At 39.9% G+C, this 24,063-nt stretch overlaps 1 protein-coding gene across 2 annotated transcripts; it reads left to right on the forward strand.

Moving 5' to 3' along the window:
- Positions 1-635: 635 nt before the first annotated feature.
- EIF4E3 (eukaryotic translation initiation factor 4E family member 3) lies at positions 636-23,682 on the forward strand. Of its 2 annotated transcripts, none has more exons than XM_034440569.3 (7): positions 636-1,040; positions 11,806-11,878; positions 12,500-12,594; positions 17,202-17,262; positions 18,304-18,370; positions 21,777-21,932; positions 22,029-23,682. In XM_034440569.3, the coding sequence occupies exons 1-7, from the start codon at positions 862-864 to the stop codon at positions 22,073-22,075; spliced, it is 678 nt and encodes a 225-aa protein (XP_034296460.1). In that variant the 5' UTR covers positions 636-861; the 3' UTR covers positions 22,076-23,682. The 2 variants fall into 2 exon arrangements, with proteins under 2 accessions (XP_034296460.1, XP_060540174.1); XM_060684191.2 differs by lacking the exon at positions 636-1,040 and adding an exon at positions 1,066-1,539.
- Positions 23,683-24,063: the final 381 nt, after the last annotated feature.

The following is a 24,063-nucleotide window of genomic DNA, read 5'->3' on the forward strand; positions in this document are numbered from 1 at the left end:
ATAGCCTTCATACTTTTGTATATTTTATACAAAGTCAGCTTATTGCCCCCACAAACTGGGTCCTCAATTTACCTACCTTAAAAAGGATGGAAGGCTGAGTCAACCTTGAGCCTGGCAAGATTCGAACTTACTTTAATTGCAGACAGCTGGTGTTAAATTACCTGCCTTGTCTGCAGAGCTATCCAGGCTCCCTGGATAGGATTTAAAAAAAAAACAACGCTGGGAAGCTGCTGCCAACTAGTGATGGTTCAGATTTATGCTCCCTTGATTGACAGCCCTGCATTCAAGGAAATAAACAGGCGAACCGAATTTCACCTTAGCAAATTCACGTGCAACCCTTACCTATCCCAAACGTGCTTTCCCCCCCACCCCAAGAGGCAACTGGACTTTCTGGTTTTCTGGCGAAACGTCTTCAAAGAGAAACCAGAAAATCCAGTTGCCTCTTGGCGGGAAAAAACACCTTTAGGATAGGTAAGGGTTGCACGAGAACTTGCTAAGGTGAAATTCCGTTCGCCCAAAACACCTTTGGGACAACCTTGACCTGAATGAACTGAGAATCTCCACAGACAACCCTTTCCTATCCACCATCAGTCCCCCTTCCTCCCAAACCTCCCCACCCTTCAATCTCTTCTTGCTTGGGTTGCATTTCAGAGCGCCCGCATTGCAAGACCCCCAGCTTGCCAAGCGCCTTGCACAGCCTGACGCATCTGCGCAGGGCTGCCGGCGGGCTGATCCAAGCACCGGCACTTTGGGTAAACCAGAGAGGGCCCCCTGGTGCCCGCCGGCCGGCGATGCAGCGAGGCGGGCTTTCGCCGAGCGAGGCGGCGCTGACTCAGCCAGGGCCGAAGGAAGCGCAGGGCAATGGCGCTCAGCCCCCCCGAGCGGCAGCCGGGCCCCCCTGAACCCCCGTGCCCGGCGCCCCAGCAGCAGGAAGACGAGGCGGACGCCGAGGCCACCCTCGACCCTCAACAGCTGCGCGGTTTGGAGGCCGAGGCCGGCGGGATCCCGCTCCACTCGCCTTGGACCTTTTGGCTCGACAAGTGAGTGCGGGCGGGGAAACCGGATGGGGAAGCGGGCGAGGAAGAGGGAGAGCGCAGGCTGCGCCCGGCTGGGCTCGGCTCGGCGGTGGGGCGTGAAGGCGTCGTTCGTGGGCTCTCCGCGCCGCCGCCGCCGCCGCCACCCCTAGCCCGCCGGAGTCGCCGAGCGGCTGGCGGGGAGAGAGTTGGCCTTTGTTGGCTTTCTCCTCGGCCCTTCCCCCTCCGCTGCGCCGGCAGGTCTCCGCTTTTCAAGGGCGGAGGAGCGCGAATTGCCCAAGCCCGGGAAACCGGAGTCTCTTGCTTCCCCTGCCCCCCCCCCCCCACTTTAGCTCAGCATCTCGGCCGCCCACGCGTGGCTCCATCTCTGGGACCTCAGCCGGGTTCGCCTGGGAGCCGTGTCTGCCTACCTGCAAAAATGCCCTCGGGCTACAAGTCTACTGACGTTCTCCTTGCTATTTCTGGCAACGTCGGGAGCCGCGGTCGTGATGATGGGAGAATAAAAGTAATAAGTGGGGCTCTTAAGCAAAACGCGGGGGTGGGTTGGGGAGGGAGATGTGCGGTGGTCACTCTCTTCCCCTCCCCCCGCAGACTTTTAAAGTGGGCAGAAATTCAACAAGTGCACCTCCCTCGGATGCCCACAAGAGTTTTGGAAAGCACATAGAAATGGCAACAAGGCTGGCTGACTGACTTTGTGCCTCGCTCTAAATTGTCAAAAAAAAAAAAAGTGCGGTTTGTTTGTGTACAGTTCCGAGAAAGTGTGAAGCTACCCACTGTCTAATAATTCATCTTTTACTGCTTAGCTTTAAGGTATGGATTGGGTTACCTTTTCTCCCCCCTCCCCCAACAATAACAGTTAGAAGGGACCTTGGAGGTTTTCTAGTCCAACCCCATGCTCAGGCAGGAAGCCCTGTACTATTTCACACAAATGGTTGTCCAGTCTCTTCTTTGAAACTCTGATTCAAACAAGCCCCTGGCTAAGAGGCTTGATTCTAGTGAACAAAATGAGAGAAAAGGGTTGACTTTTGATATTTAGGCAATTTCACTGAACTTTTGAGTGCCTGCTTCTGAATTCTGAATATTAAACATCACACTAATGCTATTTTAGAGATTTAATTCATCTTTTCTAGAGGTTTTTTTTTTAATTGGTTGCACTTTTCAGACAGATTCATGACCTACTAACCTTATCCTAAATAGCTGATGTTCTGGATTGCAAATTCTATCATCCTTACCAATTTTTAGGTATTATTATTATTATTATTATTATTATTATTATTATTATTATTGATAAATTTTGTTTTAATTTTGGATTGTGAGCCACCCAGAGTTTGGCATAAGATGGGTGGCTATTTACATATTTAAATAAATAAAATAAATAAAAGTTTACTGATGGCAGTTGTAACCCAGTGTATTTTGGAGAGTTTCATAGTAGTAAAAACTGCCTTAAAGTAGGGATTCCCCGGCTGGAAAAAAAGTATTTGAGTGCTTTGATGTGAAAATTTTGTCGGTATCTCACTTACCCAAATAATGAAGATAATTTAAGGGGAATGTTAAATGGTTTGGCCTGGTTTAGTTGACAACATATGGAAGAACTCCAGGGTATTTGTAATAGTTTTTTAAAAAAATATAAAAGTTGAATCATAATTATTTTTAAAAAGAAGCCTACACCCTAAGGAGCCTTATGCTGTTCCTCCTCTGCCACTCCTAATTCATTATAGTATTATCTTTTTTTTAAAAAAAAATAAAAGACTAATAGGCAAGGTTTCCAGATAAAATTTGTTGCTTGCATAGGTCTAAGCTATTTTGAAGGAATTTAAATTTTGAATCTTATTCCTCCCTGTTTAAGCATTATATTGCTATGCTTTAGCCTATAAACCTGGTCACTTTAGTTCAAGATGAACTTTTTATAAATACTTTGTATCTTGATCTCTTTCTGCATTCTTTCTCATTCAATATTTTAAAATTGGGCTGCATGAGAATTTATAGTCCCTATATCCATGTTATTAAACAAAGAAAAAATACACCCCTTGTGCCCCCTCTCCATTTTGCTGCAAACATAATCATTTCTAAAAATAACAAAGTATTTTTCTGGCACATTTATAAATCATGTTGACCTTTCCCAGATCAAAACTCCCTCCATCAAAAATAATGTCAGTTATTCCAAAATTAGGCAGATATGCTTGTTTGCACTAAATCAAATGATGATTGTGGGTTTTTTTCTTTCTAATTCCTTGATATCCCAACACTTGTTTCATTCCCTGTCCAGTCAGATTATGTAAAAGGTAGTTAAGTTTCTTTACAAGAACTGGAGTTGTAATTTGAGAAAGAAAGGAGTCCTTAAGGAATAAACAGCTTCCTCTGAGGCAAAGCACTCTGGCCTAAAATGTTTAGGATCAATTGTATTTTGTTAGCACTCTTGCGTGCTGAAGAGCCTGTCAAAAGAAAAGGACAAAACCAGATGATTTGTTTCCTATTTGAAATTTAAAAAGGAGTTCAATCTGACTTCAACATAGGGCAGTGATGGCTAACCTTTTCGGGACCGAGTGCCCAAAGTGTGCACATGCACCTGAACCCCAAAATGCAATGCACATGTGCCCCCGTGCATGCACCCCGTGCAGTGCATGTGGCCACCTGCATGCTCCCTGCCCCCCTGCGCATGTGCATGTCACCCGCATGTACCCCCCGCATGCCCCCCGGGCATGCATGGCACAGACCCGAAGACCAGCTGGCTGGTGGGAGGCACGCTTGTATGCGCAGCGGAGCTGAACTGGGGCGACGGCTCGTGCCATCAGAGAAGGTGCTGTGTGCTACCTCTGGCACGCATGCCATAGGCTCACCATCACGGGCAAAGGGTCATATAAGTCCAGAGTGCTGATTTATGACGCTTATTTTCTCATAGATATTGATTTGTTGCTCAGTGAAAGTCTCTGTGTATTTTAAAGTATCACAAACAGTTAAAAGTACTTGGAATGTAAGTGTACAGGGAAGTGTGAAATGAGGGGATAGCATTCTGTACTCCCAGTTTTCCTTCCTTTTTTTAGTTAGATCCCGGCTTCTTCATTATGCAGTTAAGCACAGACTATTATAATCTCATTCTGGAGAATGTCTCTTCACGCGGTCACTAAGAGGCCACACTGATTTGATGGCACGTAATCAAAATCATTATGATGATGCCTAGATTGGCGCTTATTCCAGACTGATGTTTTTTTGCAGTCTTTGAATTGCACAGTCTTAGGTCAGATTTTCTTTGTCATGAATGTGTGCTTGCTTACTGAAAAATAAAGGAATACAATAAATACCCTGCTCAGAATGCCATTTTGGAATCAAAACCAGTGGGATGGGGATAACGGATGGTAACATAAAAAATGATACAGGTAGTCCTCATTTAATAATCACAATTGGGATTAGCAATTCTGTCTCTAAGCAGAATGGTTTTTAAATGAAACAATCCATGACCATACCCAACTTACGATGTCAACTCCACAGCGATTATTAAGTGAATCACCTAGGGTTGTTAAGCATGGTGTTACTACAGGTAGTTCTTGACTTACTGTAGGTAGGCCTTTAATTGCGACCACAATTGAGCCCAAAATTTCCATTGCTAAGAAAAGCACTTGTCCATTTCTACAGACTTTTTGCCATGGTGGTTAAGTGTACCATTACTGTTGTTAAATGTTAAGTTCCCCCATTGAGTTTGCTTGTCAGAAGCTCCTAGGAAGATTTCAAATGACAATCCCAGGACCCCGGGACTCTACAACCATTGTAAATGTGCTCTAGTTGGCATTTGCCTGAATCATGATTGATTGACCATAGGGATGCTGAAGCTGTGGTAACCTTAGCAACTGGCCCTAAACCTTCTTTTTCAGCACTGCCCTAAGGTTGAACAGTTGTTAAACAGGGAAGTAGTTAAACCTGTAGTAAAAAAAAAAAAAAAAAGTAAAATATCAAAGAAATAGAAAAGTGTGAATAGTTTAAAAGACCCTGTTAAAATGATGAGTGTGGTTTTTCTGCATGAGAGGCAGAATGAAAGCAAATAAGCCACTGCAGAAAACTCTACTGTACATTTATTTTCCAAGGTTTTTAATTAAGTAGAACAACATGCAAATAGACATCACTTTCCAAAGTTAAAGTATAATCCCCGTCTCGGACTATAATTCTGTAGTAGAGAGATAGTTGAGTTAATACTTTCTAAAATTGGAGTACATGTACATTTCCTGAGAATAACCATAGTAGCTAGAAGACTATTAACAATACTGCTTGTACTAGATAACCTCTTATGTATTGTTTTATATGAATTATAAAACAATATGAATTATTGTTTGTATCTTATATGAATTTAGATTTGCAAATATATAGAGAATTGATTGAATATACTCTTACAAATAATATCAGAGAAGATAGTCATAGTAATATTGAAATTAAGAACAGAATATTCTAAAATAATCTCCACATTCAGATAGTCCTTGGGTGGAAATTGGAACCGGAATTTCCATCACTAAGTGATGTAGTTGTAAAGTGTGACATCATATGATCATGTTGCTTAGTCCAGACAGTCCTTGTTGTTGTAATCCCAGGACCATGCAGGTTGTTAAGTGGGAGGAAATTATGGGTCAGTGTGCAGGAGTCATGGAGTAAGGTTGCTATAAACAGGTGCTATTGAGCATGGAGCTGCCATGGGAGATGGAGGGTGCTGCAGAGAGGCGCTAGACAATGTGGGTAGGTGGGATGCCGTGTGGATGTGTATACTACAGGACATGATGCTGTGGGTGTGTACATAATAGTGAAGTATTGGCAGGGGGCGAGTGCTACAGAGTACAAAGTCCCTGGGGTTCCTTGGGAGAAACAGTGGGGGGAGTGACCTTCCCTGTTGACTTCCTCATTGATTTTACTGTGAGAAGCCAGCAAGGAAGATTGCCACATCATAATTTCTGTGGTATCATAATATCTGCAATGTCATAATTGTGACTTTGCTCCTGAGCTCCCAGATCATGATCATGAAGTTGTGACGGCCACAGCTTCATGAACCAGTAGTAAATCCCCCTTCCTCAGTGCTGTCGTAATTTTGAACGGTCACTGAACGAGTGTCACAAGTTGAGGACTACCTGTGTATAATTTTTTGATTGCTGTCCTTCAATCTCAAAAGCTGCAAGCAGTAGATTAAAATAGTGAGCTGATTACTTTGGGTTCATTACCAATTAATGCTGTCTACTTAAGCTGGTACATTCAGAGTGTGCCAAGGTCTTCGAAGCAGATGTTAGGAATACTGCAACATTTTTCCTGGCCCATTTATTGAACTAGACAGCTGTTGGATTTCTTCCAAATCTACTGGCTGAAATATCAGCATTCTTGGATCTCCTGTCCTTAACATTTTGCTTCTGTACCAGCCTGAAGTTCTATAAAGCAGACTGTGAGCTTATAAGGTTCTCCTGCTATGTATGTTTACTTCCTCTTATGCTTTTCCCACAACTATGATTTGTTACAGCAATTAATAGGCAACCCAGATGTTATTGTTGCCAAGTTTCATAATTAGTGTATCCTCTTGAGCATTCCAAAACTCAGATCTCTTGGATCTGGAATACTGTATTGGATTACAAAGCTTGTACATACATACACATACATACAATAACCTTGGTTTTACAAGGTTATTCTGCCATTCTTGCATGTACTATAAGTTTCTGTTCATATTTTCCAGTATGCAGTATTGTTCTCCTAAAATGCCTATTTAAACAGGGAGTGGAAAACACAGTCCATAGTTGACAATATTTTTACTAGGACCCCTCCATAATGCCACAAATGATGTGCAAGCTTTTGAATTTCCCAACATTCTTGTTGAGCTAAATGGTACATAAAGCAGTAGATGGAAAAGAAAAGAAAGAGTCAAGGGCTGTGGAATTTTCCTTGGTCACAATCAAGGAAAAACTATAAATTGGAACTACTTTAATAATACACATTGTGTTCTTTCCCTGTGGATTAGAACTTTTAACCTTTTTTGTATTATGGGAAGATGTTGTGAGCAGCATCTATAATTTGCCTGCATTTTCTAGATTCAAATTGATATTTATTTTAACTTGTTTTTAAAATCATAAATAAACAAAATTACTAATTTTACTAATACCTAATTGTCCTTGTTCTCAACTTGTGATTCAGTGCTTCTATCTTCAGAGTATTTAAAGAGAGTCACATTTATGAAATTGTTATATGACAGTCCTCTACAATGAAAAGTACTAGAGCAGTGGAATGGAAACTACACCCGCCAAAGCCATTAATCCAGCCCGCACAGGACCACGAAGCTACCCCACCCACATCACCCCGCCTACCCAGCGGCCCCCACCTGTAGGCCGAGGAGGCCAAAAATGGGATGTGCGGAGGCCCCAGAAGACCAAAAACAGGCCCGTTTTTGGGCGGCAGAGTGGTTCTGGAGGCCTCCCCAGTCTCCAGAGAGAGGGAGGGAGAGAGAGAGACACACACACACGCACAAACAGAAGTCCCGTCCTCCCCCACCCCCGGAAGGCAGTCACATCCCTTCACTAATCTCCTTTCCATGCCCAGGAGCATAACAAATTAAACAATGTATTGTTTAATGGATAAACTGACCACACCCACCCTGTCACATGACCACCTAGCCACACCCACCCAGTCACATGACCACCTAGCCACACCCACCCAGCTGGTCTGGTCCCCCGACAGTCTGAGGGACTGTGAATTGGCCCCCTGTTTAAAAAGTTTGAGAATCATTGTTTAACCCCTTGCTTTAAAAATGATTTGCTATTGTCTATGATATGGGTGTCAAACTCGATCGTGTCATGTGACGGATAGCGACATATCACAAGATTTTTTGCCTTTGCGGAGCTGGTGTGGGCATGGCATGCATGTGACACATCCAGTCTGTGGGCCGCCAGTTTGACACCCCTGGTCTATGGCATAATGCAAGTGGGAAGTTATTATTTGGGTCCACACAATCATATTTAGTTACAAAAGAGGAAATTTCTCTAACTTGAGAGGACTAACAGAAGAGGAAAAAAGAAAATAACTAAATAAACCAAAAATATTTACAATGTTTGGACAGCATCTAAAATCACAATAAAACCAGAATGTATTCCACAACATCAGAAAGGATCAGCCAAGCCCAGGAAGTGGTCAGCATGGCTCTCTAGCAATGTCTAAGAGGCTGTTAAAAAGTACAACACTTTCAGGAGAAATAGGAATCTTCTCCTAAATCAAAACAAAGAGGAGCCCCTACTTTGATTGAAAAATTATAAAATCATAAAAAGGAATATAAATTAATAACTTTATTAAGAAAATATATTTTAAAAAAGAAAAATAAATAAAATAAATTCAAAAAGAAAACTGATAAGAGAAACAATTGGGCTGTGTGAAAGGGATGTCCAAGGAGGTTATGGAGATTACAGAGAAAATACATTGTGTCTTTCTCTACTTCAGAAAATATAGGACAGATACCTGGAAGTATAGATTAATCCTTGATTTATGACCACAACTGAGCCAAAAATGTCCATTGTTAAACCAGGCAGTTGTTAAGTGAGTTGCACCCCATTTTACAACCTTTTGCCATAATTGTTAAGTGAATTGTTGCTGGAATTGTCTAGTTTAATGAAAAGAAGGACTAGGGGTGACATGCTAGCAGTGTTCCAATTTCTCAGAGGCTGCCACCAAGAAGACGGAGTCAAGCTATTCTCCAAAACACCTGAAGGCAAGACAAGAAACAATGGATAGAAACTAATCAAGGAGAGAAGCAACATAGAACTAAAGAGAAATTTCCTGACAGTTAGAACAATTAATCAGTGGAACAACTTGCCTCCAGAAGTTGTGAATGCTCCAATACTGGAAGTTTTTAAGAAGATATTGGACAGCCATTTGTCTGAAATGGTATAGGGCAGTATTGGCGAACCTTTTCGGCAACTAGTTTAAAGGTACCTTGGAGGTCTTCTAGTCCAACCCCCTGCTCAGGCAGGAAACCCTATACCCATGATCACGAACCTATGGCGCTTGTGCCGGAAGTGGCACGCAGAGCCATGTCTCCAGGCACACGAGCCATCGCCCGTTGCTCTTCCTGGTCTTCATGTGCACGGGAGTGCTGGAAACTGGAAGAGCAGCAGCCTGGTGTGCATGCGTGCGCCGGGAAGATGATCTTCCGGTTTCTAGCACACACATGCCCACCGGCCACCTGGTCTTCCAGTTTCTGGTGCGCATGCAAGTTTGTGTAAGTTTGGGGAAATTGTTGAAGCTTTAAGGATTGCAACTGTCACACTGACAGCTGGACAGTGGGTTTAATATTGCCTATTCTCCATATGATAAAGTAAACACAAATCTTTCAACATTAAGGTTTGCTTTTAAAAAAAATGGAACTGCAATGATTAAACCTTGTAACAGCAAACAATGAAGAAGAGGTGCATGGAATCCTTGTACTTGTTCAATATGCTTAGCCATTATTTCTTTATCTGTTTTGTAAGGTTTGTGCAACTGTTATCAGTCAATAGTTCTAAACTTACATTCAGTTTGTTTTTCTGCTTTAGATTGGATCTCCTTTAATTTAACAATATGTATATTTTCAAAGCTGCAAGGATGACATGTTGTCATTCCCCATTAATATAGAATATGGTGTATGGTAATATTGATCTGTGGCTCTTTATTCACAGAACAAAATGCATAATAAAACAAGATTATCATTGATAGAACAAATAATAAATATGACTGCAGATACTCCTAAATCAGATCCAATATTCTGTCACTTTATTGCCCTGGCTTCATGCTTTGCATGTTTCTCCATTTTACTATAATATTTGTCAGTTACATTTTCACCAAAACAAATTGCTAGTGCATATTGGGAACCTACATTGGCATTAGAATTAATGGCTGCTGGTAGATTAATTGTGGAATACAACATAATGTATAATACTTACATTTATGGTTAAACATTCATGCTGTGTTATACTGTGCCAGGTTCTGATGCTTTACAGTTCTGATGCATGTACTGAAGGAGTTCCAGTGAAATTAGGTTTTTGTTGAAGTAAGATTTAAGTGATCATTATTTAACTATAACAGTAAATTCATAGTGGATTGCCATCTAGTGGTAAAAATAGGAGTTGAATAAAAGGATTTGTCAAAACATGAGTGTGATGAATTTAATATCCATTTAATCCCTGCGAAAATGTAGGATATAAAAATACACCACCGTGTTAAAATAAAAGCTGAAACTAAATATTAGAATTAAAATTAAATTATGGAGAAGGTATATAATTACTTTAACAGTGAAATAATTTTTCCCAACTTGTCTTTATTCAATATCTGAACGGGGTTGTATATAGTTATAATGTGGATTTATGCATTCTTACTTACTTAAATGCAATAATTGTATTTTGGGAATTTAATCCAAGTTAGGTGGGTGTACAATTGCAGCCTAAACTGCTTAAGTAGCTTTGAATACTTTGTGATTCAAATAGGCTAACAGAGTGAAAGATTGTGACTTTCCACATTTTTATTACATAAAGTATGTGAATTTCCCTGTTTTTTCCACTGTGTGATTTTCTTCATCACTATGGTTGTATGTATCTCTGCATTTATTTATAGAAGTTATACATTGTTTTTCATTATGAAAACAATGAAATTATTGTCTCTGAAAAGCTATGACTATCCTATACAATGGAATACAAACATATAAAATGATAAACCAATACCATTGTCAAGTTATAATTAGAGCAGATAGCAAAAAGCTAGATATAGAAAAACTTAAAATGTTTGGGTCATCAATCAAATTTTCAATTTAAAGTAGAAATACTTTGCAATATGGACCCATCTAATCTTCACAAGGAATTTGTTTCATGTGGTGAATTATCAATAAACCAATCTCCACATCATAGCGAATCATGGTTTTGCCAGCAAGACATTTCTAGAATGCAAAGCGCATATACGTATGTATGGAAATAGGTAATCCTCCAATAACATGATCCGAAGCCTTGGACCTGGCTTGGTATCTGATTGATGTTCACTCTTCAACATAGAAATATTGTGTTTGATAACCCCTTGAGCAACTTAGTCATGGCATTTTGCAATGGCTGCTTAGAGGTAATCCCCATGTAAAATATGTTTAAATAATTCAGTCCTGAAGTTATTAATGCATTAGTGCATTGTTTGTCAACTTTAAGATGTTGGCTGGGGAATTCTGAGAGTTGAAGTCTACACATCTTAAAGTTGCTGAGGTTGAGAAATACTGCATTAGTGCAATAGCAATTAATTCATGATCAACCCTATCCAGGAAAGACTGCATGTATCACTCCAACTAAACCCAGTAACATGTTTTTAGCTACTGATAATTTTGCAGATCACACCCAACTACAAACCTTCCTCCTGCAGGAGGATACAATAACTACAGTGCGTAAAACTAAACTGAATGTGGGAAACACACACAGAACCTAAACCTTAGTAGGAACAAGCTTTACCTAATTACCCTTTTATGATCTGTTATTGCACACAACATTGGCCATGAACATTCATGTTCTGTATGCAATAGAAAAAAATGCATGTTATTTTGAATGTCACACCGATGCCACCACTTTGCTACAAATTTTCCAATGGCTGCATCAGTTATAATATTAACTACCATTGAAGATTTAAAAAAGGATGACATGTTTATAGTATTAGCATTTAGGGAAAACTGCTGTTATGTGTGCAACATCGATTTTATGATCACTGTTTTTATTCTCTGATGTGCATTGAGTACATTTTGTTATACAATTGTTTTCTTTTTACATGCAAGGTCCCTTCCCGGTACCACAGCAGCTGAATGTGCATCAAATTTGAAAAAGATCTACACGGTAGAAACTGTACAGGTAAAAACACATTGTTAAGCGTGAGAATTATATAATGGAATATAAAATTATGATGGTCTCAGATTTTAGGAAGGAAGGCTTCTTAAGCCAAAGGAGACCGTGACCATTTTACTTGTTGTCACTGCATTAACTGCTAGTGATTGAAGAGAATTTGAAGCAGCAGTGGCTAAGACACTGAGCTTGTCGATCAGAAAGGTCGGCGGTTCAAATCCCTAGCGCTGCATAACGGAGTGAGCTCCTATTACTTGTCCCAGATTCTGCCAACCTAGCAGTTCGAAAGCATGTAAAAATGCAAGTAGAAAAAAAGGGACCACCTTTGGTAGGAAGGTAACAGTGTTTTGTGCGCCTTCAGTCATGCTGGCCACATGACCAGGGAGATATCTTAGGACAGTACTGGCTCTTCGGCTTTGAAACACAGATAAGCACCGCCCCTAGAGTCGGGAATGGCTAGCACATATGTGCAAGGGGAACCTTTACCTTTACCTTACTATTCAGTGCAGCTGAATTTTTGTGTGTGTAAAGCAGGTGCTTTATAATTGAGCTATGATCTTTTCCTTAAAAAATGGTAATTTCATATTGTTTCCTGGTATTTGTAAATTAATAAAATCATTATCCATCTAGATCTTCTGGAGCGTTTATAATAATATTCCTCCTGTGACAAACCTGCCTCTTAGATGTAGTTATCATTTAATGCGTGGAGAAAGACGACCACTGTGGTACGTATTCAAATGATTGATGTGTTTTGGGAATCTGCTGTATTTCTTAGGAAAAAATAAAGCAATATAAAAGACATTGGAAAACAAAGAACAGAAGACTATTAGAGACTATTTTACTATGTCTAATATGGGACACTACATTAAGATGATTCATGTTTGTCTTTCAAAGCTTCATGGATTGTTGTAGTTAAAAGTTCATGTTATGTAATACAGTGTTTGTCTATTGCATATATTTGAACTAAAACACAGTTTGCAAAATTTTGGTAGAACTTTACTAATGAATGCTTGCAACAATGCTGCTGAAAAGCCAAGGTCTACTGAACTGAAGTATTAGTTTATTTACTCAGAGAGACTTTTGAGTTTGCAGTGATAGTCTAGTTGGCCCAATTTTTCATGTAATGGTTTACTGTTCTTCCCTGACGTCCCTGCTGTATCAGCGGGTTTCACTTACAATTGTAGTTTTGTCATCTGCATCCTATCATAAATCAGATGAGTAGCTTGTAGGCCCCATTTGCTATAGTGCCCCTCATCTTACCCCCCTCCCCCAATAATTTTAAATTTTGGCAGCAAGGTGGCAAAGAGTAATAGTGACATTGAGTTTTATTTTATTTATTTTTTATTTTATTTTATTTCCAATTTATATACCGCCCTTCTCCCTGAGGACTTAGGGCAGTGTACAGCCAAAATTAAAAAAACATGAAATACAAATATTAAAAAACAATTAAAATATATATAAATTTGGCCCAAAATTAAAAATACAAACCAATTAAAACATTTAAAAATTTCTTCTTAAGCCAGCCCGGCTTGCTGGAAAAAGTGGGTTTTAAGGGCACGGCGGAAGGCACTGAGGTCTTGGATTCTCCTTATCTCTGGGGGCAACTGATTCCAGAGGGTAGGTGCCCCCACAGAGAAGGCCCTTCCCCTGGGGGTCACCAGCCTACATTGATTGGCTGATGGCACCCTGAGGAGGCCCTCTCTGTGGGAGCACATGGGTCGATGGGAGGTCGTCGGTAGCAGCAGGCGGTCTCGAAGATAGCTAGGCCCGATGCCATGGAGCGCTTTAAAGGTGATAACCAACACCTTGAAGTGCACCCAGAAGACCACTGGGAGCCAGTGCAGCTCGCGCAGGAGCGGTGTTACATGGGAGCGCCATGCTGCTCCCGTCACTACCCGCGCTGCTGCATTCTGGACCAGTTGGAGCCTCCGGGTGCTCTTCAAGGGGAGCCCCATGTAGAGAGCCTTGCAGTAGTCAAGATGAGAGGTGACGAGGGCGTGAGTGACTGTGCACAGGGAATCCCGATCAAGAAAGGGCCGCAACTGGCAAATCAGGCGAACCTGACAAAAGGTCCCCCTGGTTACAGCTGTCAGATGTTCCTCCAAGGACAGCTGCATATCCAGGAGGACTCCCAGATTGCGAGCCCTTTCTGTGGGGGCCAAAGACTCGCCCCCAATAGTCAGTGATGGAGTCAACTGACTATATCGGGATGCCGGGAGCCACAGCCACTCAGTCTTGGAAGGGTTGAGCCTGAGCCTGTTCCTCCCCATCCAGATCCGCACAGCCTCCAGGCACTGGGACATCACTTCAAGGGCATCGTTGGGGTGGCCTGGGGTGGAGATGTACAGCTGGGTGTCATCAGCGTACTGGTGGTATCTCACCCCGAAGCCACGGATGATCTCGCCCAGCGGCTTCACATAAATGTTGAACAGAAGGGGTGAGAGGACTGATCCCTGCGGCACTCCACAGATGAGAGGCCTCGAGGTCGACCTCTGCCCCCCTGCCAACACAAACTGCGACCGGTCAGAGAGAAAGGAGGAGAACCACTGCAACACGGTGCCTCCCACCCCCAACTCTTCCAGCCGGTGCAGCATGATACCATGGTTGATGGTATCAAAAGCCGCTGAGAGATCTAACAGGACCAGAACAGAGGAGCAACCCCTGTCCCGAGCCCTCCACAGATCATCAACCAACGCGACCAATGCCGTTTCCGTGCTGTGCCCAGACCTGAAACCCGACTGGAACGGATCTAGATAAGATTTTTCCTCCAGGAATTGTGGGAACTGTCGCGCGACCACACTCTCAACAACCTTCGCCATGAAGCGAAGGTTGGAGACAGGACGGTAGTTAGCCAATATTGCCGGATCCAGGGACGGCTTCTTGAGGAGAGGCCTTACCACCGCCTATTTCAAGGCAGCGAGGAAGTGGCCCTCACTCAGCGAAGCATTGATAACACCTTGGAGCCAGCCTCGTGTAACCTCCCAGGAAGCCAGTACCAACCAGGAGGGACAAGGGTCCAGTAAACATGTGGCCGCACTAAGTCTCCCCAAAATCCTGTCCACATCATCGGGAGTCACAGCGTCAAACTCCTCCCAGATAACATTCTCAAGACTATTCCTCGTCACCCTGCCCTGATCTACCCAGTCAGAGTCCAAATCCCCCCGGATCTGAGCGATTTTGTCATACAGGTATTGTCCAAAATCCTCCGCCTTGCCTTCCAAGGGATCCTCCCCCGCTCCCGGATGGAGCAGGGAGCGGGTCACCCTAAACAGGGCGGCCGGACGAATCCCTGATGACGCAATAGAGGCAGAAAAGTAATTAAACTTTGCCATCTTTATCGCCACTAGGTAGGCCTTAATATGCGACCTTACCAGTGTTCGATCAGATTCAGCAAGACTGGCCCTCCAACCGCTCTCCAGGCATCTTTTCCGGCGCTTCATTTCCCTCTGCTCCTCAGTGAACCAAGGAGCCGCTCGGGATCGGCACCGGGTCAGAGGCCGCAAAGGCACGACTCGGTCCAAGGCCCCACCAGCCGCCCAATCCCAGGCGGCTACCAGGTCCTCGACCGAGTCATGTGCTAGATCCTCAGGAAATGGCCCAAGCTCCATCTGGAACCTCTCAGGATCCATCAGGCGCCTGGGGCGGATCCATCTAATTGGATCCGCCTCCCTGCGGCGGGGGACAGCGGTTCGAAGATCCAGGCGAAAGAGTGAGTGGTCTGTCCATGACAAGGGTTCCATGTCTATATCCCCAATAACAAGACCACTCAACCACTGGCCAGAGACAAAAATCAGGTCCAGAGTGTGACCTCCCCTGTGAGTAGGGCCATGAACTTGTTTTAGGAAAACAAGTAAAATAATAAAATGTTATCCGGTTGTAAACTGTTTTACTTTAAAAATAACCTTCCCCAAATGAAAAAGGGACAAGAATTTCATCATCACTTCTCCAAATAATACCATCATATAATTTCATTTCACCTGTGGTTGTCCCGCACTATGTAAATTGAAACCTTCATTTTGAAATTTGCTTATATTCTAAAGTGTTTTATATGTGTAAAGTGTTCCCCTGATTGTAAATAGAAGTATTGGTGGTTATTTCGGATTGTTTAGTTAGGCCATCTAAGATCATGAACAGAATTTCATATTTTGCCTGGAAACTAATCGGCAGCCACTGAAGTGTTTTGGATTTACAACCTCAGTACATCTGAAATATGCCAGATGGGGGAATGTTGGATTCTGACACATACTCACAGTGATGGGCATCTCTTCAAATTCTTCTGCTGATCAATCTTGGCATTCTTTCTTCTTTGACAAGGTCCTGGGAAATAACCTTGAATAGTTCATAAATCTCTTGGGCAACACACAAAAGATAATAAATATGATAACTACATTAATCAACTGCATTTATTGATGTTCAGTGCCAGTGTGTGACAGAGAAAGTCGTATAATCATAGAATATAAGGCTGAAAGGGACCACTATCATCTGGTTGAAATCTGTATACATCACGTTCCAAATCTTGGGATTATAAAGCACAGTTTTAACTTCTTTGGCACTTATTCTACCAATTGGCACTATACGTTTGCCACTCATCCATTCAGCCTTTTTCCTAATACTGAGAAATACATTTTAAATCTAGAGATGCTGCAAGCTTTCATATTTTATCATATTGAGGATTATATTTATGCAGGGCAGTATTTAATTACCACTGAGATGATTCTGCATGCAAATGATCAGATTAGCAAGTTATATAAGACATATGTAGTGGAGGAAATTATTTTGCTAATTTGGTTTGTTGGTCTTGGGACAAAATAAAGAACTCAACAGGAGTTTTAAACCTAAAGCTTATTGATGATCATTAATTCTACTTGGTCTCTTTCTCTTTTTTTGAAAAGGAAAGTGTTTCTTCTTAATCAGTGCCACAAAACTCCAAAGAAACAGAAAATTTAAATGAAATGACATTCTAAGCTCCCAACTTCTTTGTGTTACTAAATTCTCTTTCTTCATGATGTTTCTATGGAATAAACGTAGCCCTGCATTCATACTGCAGCACTGGTCAAAAGGGCCCAGCAGAGATTATACTACCTGAGACTTCTCAGGAAACAACAGTGCAATATAGTGTATAGTGCAATATTAATGCAATATCGGGTTTTCAATTCAATTGTATAGAATATGAAGGATGTGTGTTTGTGTTTTATTTTTATAGATATAATGTACACTGAAGATGGCATTTAATTTTGTTATACGAGGTGCAATGACAATAAAGTAAACTAAAAACTAAACTAAACACTATTGTAAAACTGTATAGTGAATCTTGTGTTTTTTCACAAATCAGGGAAGAGGAAAGCAATGCCAAAGGAGGCGTATGGAAAATGAAGGTCCCCAAAGACAGTACGGTATGTTGTTTCCATGTGCATGTAATTTAATGTTGAGGTATATTAATATAAAGAGACTCCTATCGCATATCCAGTTGTATGAGTTATATAACTTGGAATAATACAGAGCATTATTTAGTGTCACATAAGTAAAAAAAGAAGTAAAAAAAAAAACCCCTGCTGTTCATAAAGCAGGAAATCCCTTCCTTTTCTCTCTTTTTGCACATCTTCCATATGCTTTGTTTAGGGCAGGGGTCTCCAACCTTGGCAACTTCAACTCCCAGAATTCCTCAGGCAGCAAAGCTTTGTTGGTTTAGGGGGAAGATTTTTCAGCACGCCAACACTCATTGAGAACACTTATTTGCTTGCCTTATCTTAAGGGTTGTAACACTTAAGTTTGCATATCACAGTCAGATTCTTCTAATTTGGGCTTAGTTCAGTGCATAAAAATGGAATTATTAAATTAAAAAGTTTTGCTTTTCAGTGATAAAACCCATGCTGCCACTCTGTTTCTGTTTTTTATGTTGGCCATTAATAGCCAAGATATCTAGACTTAGATTTTGAGCCTCTAGGGCAGAGGAATTCCAAACCCTGTTAGCAGTCACCGGAACTGTACTATGTGGACAGACAAAAGGTGATGTATTAATGGTAAATGTAAGTGTAGTCATCATTTACCATTCATGGGATTTATTATAAGTGGACAAATTAATAAAATTCCATGCAGAATGAGCAGAAAAACTGACACAGGAGCAATAATCTAACCAAATCAGTTTCTAGAAGAAAGAATCCTCTTTCTCCATGCCCTCAGTTAGGAATGTGCAGTGTTTTTATAAAACACGATTAAAAGGACATTACCTGTTACATTACCTGTTCAATTCATCACTTTTCAATCCATAAATATTTTTTCTGCAAACAATTATGAATGTGAAGTTATAACAATATGCATAGCTAAAATAATATGGTGGTTATTGCAAAAAAATATCTTGCAGGTCAAACTGGATATGTCGTTACTGTGGCAGAATCAGCATCTTAATTTCCTTTTTTTTTTTTTTTTTTTGCTAGTCTGCAGTTTGGAAAGAGTTACTGTTAGCTACAATTGGAGAACAGTTTACAGACCATTGTGCGACAAGTAAGAATATGTTTTTATTATTTGATGTTTGCTTTAACTTGTGAGCATCTCGTGCCTAAGTTTGCTGACCATTTTAATTTAGCTGGCCAACATTTGCTAGGACTTTCACATTCACAGTGGATTGATTTTTGGCCTGAGTCAGCTGGTACTAAAAGGTACCTGAACTGATTTTTCTCAAACTTTATCTAAGGGTGAAGCCAAGAGAAACAGTACTTTCATTCAGTTATATGTTTGACATGCCTGATAGCGGTTTTGTAAGGATTAGTTTACAAAATCTGCCTGGTTTTTATGGGTGCAAAGTGGAAACAAGGCTATCACCACACATACACAAAAGGAAGAGAAAAAAATAGGATTTTAGAAAAGATAATGCTACGCTTTATCTGCTAGCACTGTTGCCAAGCAGAATGGAAAGGTTGACTTTCATCCTGGTGTGTAGCTTACTGACTAGAAACAGAGCTGTTCCTCTTGACGAGGTCAAAACAAAGAAAGAGAAATTTAGGTCATAGAGTCAAATACATAATCAGTGAAGGAATCTAAATTAAAAAATATCCCCAACAGATGGGACTGTCTCATCTCTGCTTGAACATAGGCAGTGAATGGAACCCACCTTCTTGACTGGGTCATTGATTCCACTGTCAAACTGGGAAAACCTTCACTTGTGTGACATCCTTTCAACTATTTATCTATCGTTTTACTCTGTTTTTATACTGTCGTATATTATTCCCTCAGGCTTCTCTTGACTAAACATACCATGTTTTTTCAGTTTAAATGTATGGAGCTTTGTTTTTACCCACAATCATTCTCACTGAAATCAACTTTCTCTGTTTTCATCTGTTTCAATTTCTCTGAATCCTTCTTAAAGTGCAATGCCCAAAGCGGACAAAGTATTGAGATGGGGTTTGTCCAACACAGAATATTCACAGAACAATTATTTGATTTGCAAATGATACAGTATAACATTACATTTGCCCTTTTGCAACCACAGTATACCACTGATTCATATTCTGTTTGCAATCAAACAGAATATTCTGTTTGCAATTAGCTTGCACTTAGAACCCTTTTTGCAAAATAGCATCAAGTCTGTATCTTGTTTATTTTGTTTCCAGCATTTGATTTTTATTTCCTAAAGTGAAAAGATTTGCATGTATCTTTATTAAAATCTGTCCTGTTATTTTCTCTAAGCTATCAAAATCTTTTTTGAATTTTTTTTCTTCTAATATATTCCCTACCCCATATATTAATCTGCAAATTTGATAAATGTTCGCTATACCTCTTTATAAAAATTGTTAATAAAAATACAGAGCATAAGACACATATCTGAAGTAGCCACTCAGTTATTTCCCTCCACTGTAATAAGGAGCTTTTGATTAGCATTTTCTATATTTTTGAGACAGTTACATATCTATTTAATTGTCATACCTTGTCATCCGTCCCATACTAAATTTAAAAGGTAAATCAGTGGGACCTCATCAGATTACTTTACTAAAATCAATATATGTTCCTTCCACATCATTCCATTCTGGAATGGAATAAGGATAATGCTTGTTCTTGACAAATCTGTGTTGACGTCTTGTAATTGTCATACTTTTTTGCAAGATGTTTACAGATTAATGTCTTTATAATCTGTAGTAGAATCTTCCCTGGTATTGATTTATATTCACTGGATATTATTTTTTTCCCTTTTTGAAAATAAGGTCAACATCCTGTTGTCACCTGCACTATGTTAGTTCATATGATTTCTTCAAAAAGATTTGGCCAGATAGTTTAGAACAGAAAAAATAAAATAGAATAAAGCTGGAAGGGACCTTGGAGGTCTTCTAGTCCAGCTCCCTGCTCAAGCAGGAGAACCTATACTATTTCAGGTAAGTGTCTGATTAGTTTCTTCTTAAAAACCTCTAGTGATAGAGTGCCCACGATTTCTAAAGGCAAGCTATTCCACTGGTTAATTGTCTTCACTGTTAGGAAGTTTCTCCTTAATTCCAAGTTGCTTCTCTCTTTGGTTAGTTTCCAACCACTGTTTGTCCTGCCCTCCAGTGCTTTGGAAAATAATTTGACCCCCCTCTTCTTTGTGGCAGCCCCTCAAATACTGCTATCATGTCGCCCCTAATTCTTCTTTTCTTTAGACTAGCCAAACCCAAATCCTGCAGATATTCTTCATATGTTTTAGTCTCCAGGCCTTTGATCATCTTAGTTGCTCTTCTCTGAAATTTTTCCAAGCTCTCAACATTTTTTTTAATAGTATGGTGACCAAAATTGGTTGCAGTATTCCAGGTGTGGTTTTACTAAGGCTTTATAAAGTGGTACTAGTACTTCACGTGATCTTGATTCTATGCCTCTGTTTGTTCCTTCAATTCCACAAGATGCAATTAAGTTTGAGTTTTAGCTTTGCTGATACTATTTCTACACTTGCAGGATATATCTATGTACTTTTTCTTTATGACCTGCCTCTCTTTCCACATTATATATATTTGTGCAGCTACATTACCTTCTATTGCCATCCATTTTCTTCTTGTCATTAGCATTTTACTTTTAGTATCTTTTTAGGAACTCCCATTTGTCTTCAGCACCTTTTCTTATTAACTTCTCCTGCCATGGATTCATCCTTCCTTGGAATCCAAAATACACAGCTGACTATTTGGATTTTACTTTTCCTTAAAATCAAGACCTTGAGTGCTATAGTTACTTTTCTCCTAATGTTCATGGCTGCTTTCTTTTCCTTGACTAAGTCTTCCCTTCTAGTTAGTGTTACACCTAGTACTGTGTTTCTCCCAAAATAAGACCATGTCTTATATTTTTTTGAACCCTGAAATAAATGCTTGGCCTTATTTTTGGGGAGGTCTTATTATTTTGGGGCACGTGGAGCAAGACAGGGATCTTCTTGCTGTCTTACTTGATTTCCAACTCTGTTTTCCTAACCTTAACCCGAGGAAATGGCAGGGACCAGCTGCGCATGCAGTTAAATATTTTTGGGGAGGGCTTATTTTCGGGAAAACACGGTATAACTGATTCTCTTACACAATACTGCACCCTCTGAAGCTCATTATAGAAATAATGAGGTAGAATTTTTAGCATTGCATGTCAAACAACATAAACATGTCTTTTCATTGTGATTGTTACACTTTATTTAATAAGCTCATTTCGTGTCTCTGTTTGTAGGGTAAGAGTTCTGTATTAAGTTGAAAATATTTCTATTACCTGACTCCCAACAACTCTGGTTAAAAGCATTGAAAACAGTACCAAAGTAAATAAAAATAAAGAAATCAAAGTTGGCAAAGATAACAAAACAGGATAGGAATGAAAAAGAACAGATATCCACAGCCCTAAGGAGGCTTCAATCATCCTTGCCAAAGGCCTGGGCAAAGTCTTTAAAAAAGACATATAATACTGTTTTTTTCCCCCCCAACAGATGATGAAGTAATTGGTGTTAGTGTCAGTGTTCGTGACCGGGAAGATGTTGTTCAAGTCTGGAATGTAAATGCATCATTAGCAACTGAAGCTTCAGTTTTAGAAAAGATCCATGAACTTCTGCCCCAGACATCTTTTAAAGCAGTTTTTTATAAACGTAAGTGGTCTCTGCACGCGATGTAAGTCGAGCGCAATGTTTACAAACTGTATCAACAAAATCTGTTTAAGACTCACAAGCTATCTTGCCTTTCAGCCCATAAAGAACATCATGCTTTTGAAGGTAGACGTGGGAGACATTAACAAGGACAGAATTTGGAAGATTTTTCTAAGATCACCGCAACAGAAAGATGGACAACATTTACAAAAGCACCACAACACTTAGTGTATTTTTTTTTAGATCTTCGTATTCCTCTCGAGCCGCTGGTACTGAAAAGCAAGAACTGCTGCCTCAGTAGCTGATACTATTTTGATTTCTCAGCTCAATAAATCAGTTTCTTTTAGTCATCCTTTCTTTTTAAGGTAGAAGATACAGCAATTCTCAGTATCTGCTTGAACGGCAAATGTGCACAAGCATGATATGCTGCTTTTATTTTTATTTTTTTTCTAGAGCTGTATCTAGATAAATCATAGCTTAGGGAACCATGTTTTCTGAATTTGTTTTTAGACATTCCTATCATGTTCACATCTAGTTGTAGATTTCTCCCCACCCCCACCCCCCCAAAATGTGCACTGTTCTAATCCACAATGACAAATTGAATCATGCCAATTCTACCCATTAAACAAATGGCGCTTTCACTGCACCTCTCCTATCCGGCTTGCTTCTTAGCATCCCTCAGCCTTTGCACTTGATAATGCTCATGCTGTAAAGATATGTTAATAATCACTGAACAAAGCCTATAAACTGAGAATACAGTTCTATTTTGACAAAGCCTGAGAGAAAAAAGCCCTTCTTAAAGATTGACTTAGTTCACACCCATTAATCACACACCCCCACCCTCCATTCTTGAAATTCTAAGCTAGGCAACGCTTAGATAGAAGCACTGTTTGTGATTATGTATCTACTGTGATTTCTATGATAGTAGCAGCAGTTGAGTTGCTACAGTTGTGCTGTTAGTGCAGAGACTACAGTCAAGTGTGAAGCAGTCAATTGTTAGTTGATGTCTGTTTTATGGCTATTTCAAAAATCTTAACGTAGAAGAATAAGTTTTCGTCAGGAAACCCTACAACTTTTATTTCTTACGTTTGATTTTTTTTTCCTTATCTCATTATATTTTATGTATCTCTGAAAAACATAATGTTTTCTACTATGTTCTCACTTAAAATACAAAACTTCACATGTCTATTCTTCACACTTATAATAATATACCTCCCCCCAACCATCATTATGATAACAACAGATACTTTTTTTTATCCTTTAAGGTCAATATCAATTGAATAGTACCTTTATGGTTAACATAATTAGTACAATTTTTGTAGTTACAAGTTATAACGCCTTAAGTACACTTTTCAGCATAGAGAGAAGTCAGTTATATTTTAAAGCATGAATGTGAAGTTTTCAAATTAGTTTGTGTGATTTCCTCCCCATACTAATTTATTGGAGGTTGCAATACATTTTTATTTTTTATTACAAAACCAAAGATTTATTTAGTTCCTCAGCAGAGGACACCGATGTGCTAGAGGGAACGTTCATTCCCGTCTAAGCAGAATTACTGGATTAGTATTAGTATTTTGAAAATTGTTCTGACTGCACTGATATCAACTCACATTTAATCGTATAAGAAGGTGGCTGTTGGAATTCAGTACATTTATGAATCAAGTTTTTTCTTTTTAATTTTGTACTAGTTCATCTGTATTTATGAATTAAACTTGTGCATTTACCAAACCTTATTAAAAGTTTTATAAATTCATGTGTATAGTCAATTATTACATTTCATTATATCTTCACTTTTTAGAAATGTAAGGTTTCTCAGACCTCAACATACATAGATACATATTAATGATTCAAGAATTTAGTGCTGTATAGTATATCTACATCTACTAATAAAAGTTGGAGCTGAAGAAGGTATAAATAGAATGGCAAAAAACATTAATGGTAATTTGTCCCATTGAGAAAACTGTTGATAGATTAATTGAAATATGATTCATTTAGAACATTCAAAAGATGTTTTTAGGCATACCACTCAACTTCTCCTTCATGTTATTTAGTCTCTATGATAATACAGGAAAATGTAGAATGGTCGCTTCCTCATCATGTGGCAGAGCAATCCAGTAGTTATTTTGCCGACTGT

Source organism: Pantherophis guttatus, chromosome 2 (assembly GCF_059756535.1).
Source record: "Pantherophis guttatus breed Tessera chromosome 2, ASM5975653v1, whole genome shotgun sequence".
NCBI classification, from domain to species: Eukaryota; Metazoa; Chordata; class Lepidosauria; order Squamata; family Colubridae; genus Pantherophis; species Pantherophis guttatus.

Bases quoted from the DNA above. Each gene is read 5' to 3' on its own strand.
- EIF4E3 (XM_034440569.3), top strand. From the start codon at position 862: ATGGCGCTCAGCCCCCCCGAGCGGCAGCCGGGCCCCCCTGAACCCCCG. The intron at 12,595-17,201 runs GTACGTATTCAA...TTCACAAATCAG, and splicing joins GGAGAAAGACGACCACTGTG to GGAAGAGGAAAGCAATGCCA. The intron at 17,263-18,303 runs GTATGTTGTTTC...TTTTTTTGCTAG, and splicing joins AGGTCCCCAAAGACAGTACG to TCTGCAGTTTGGAAAGAGTT.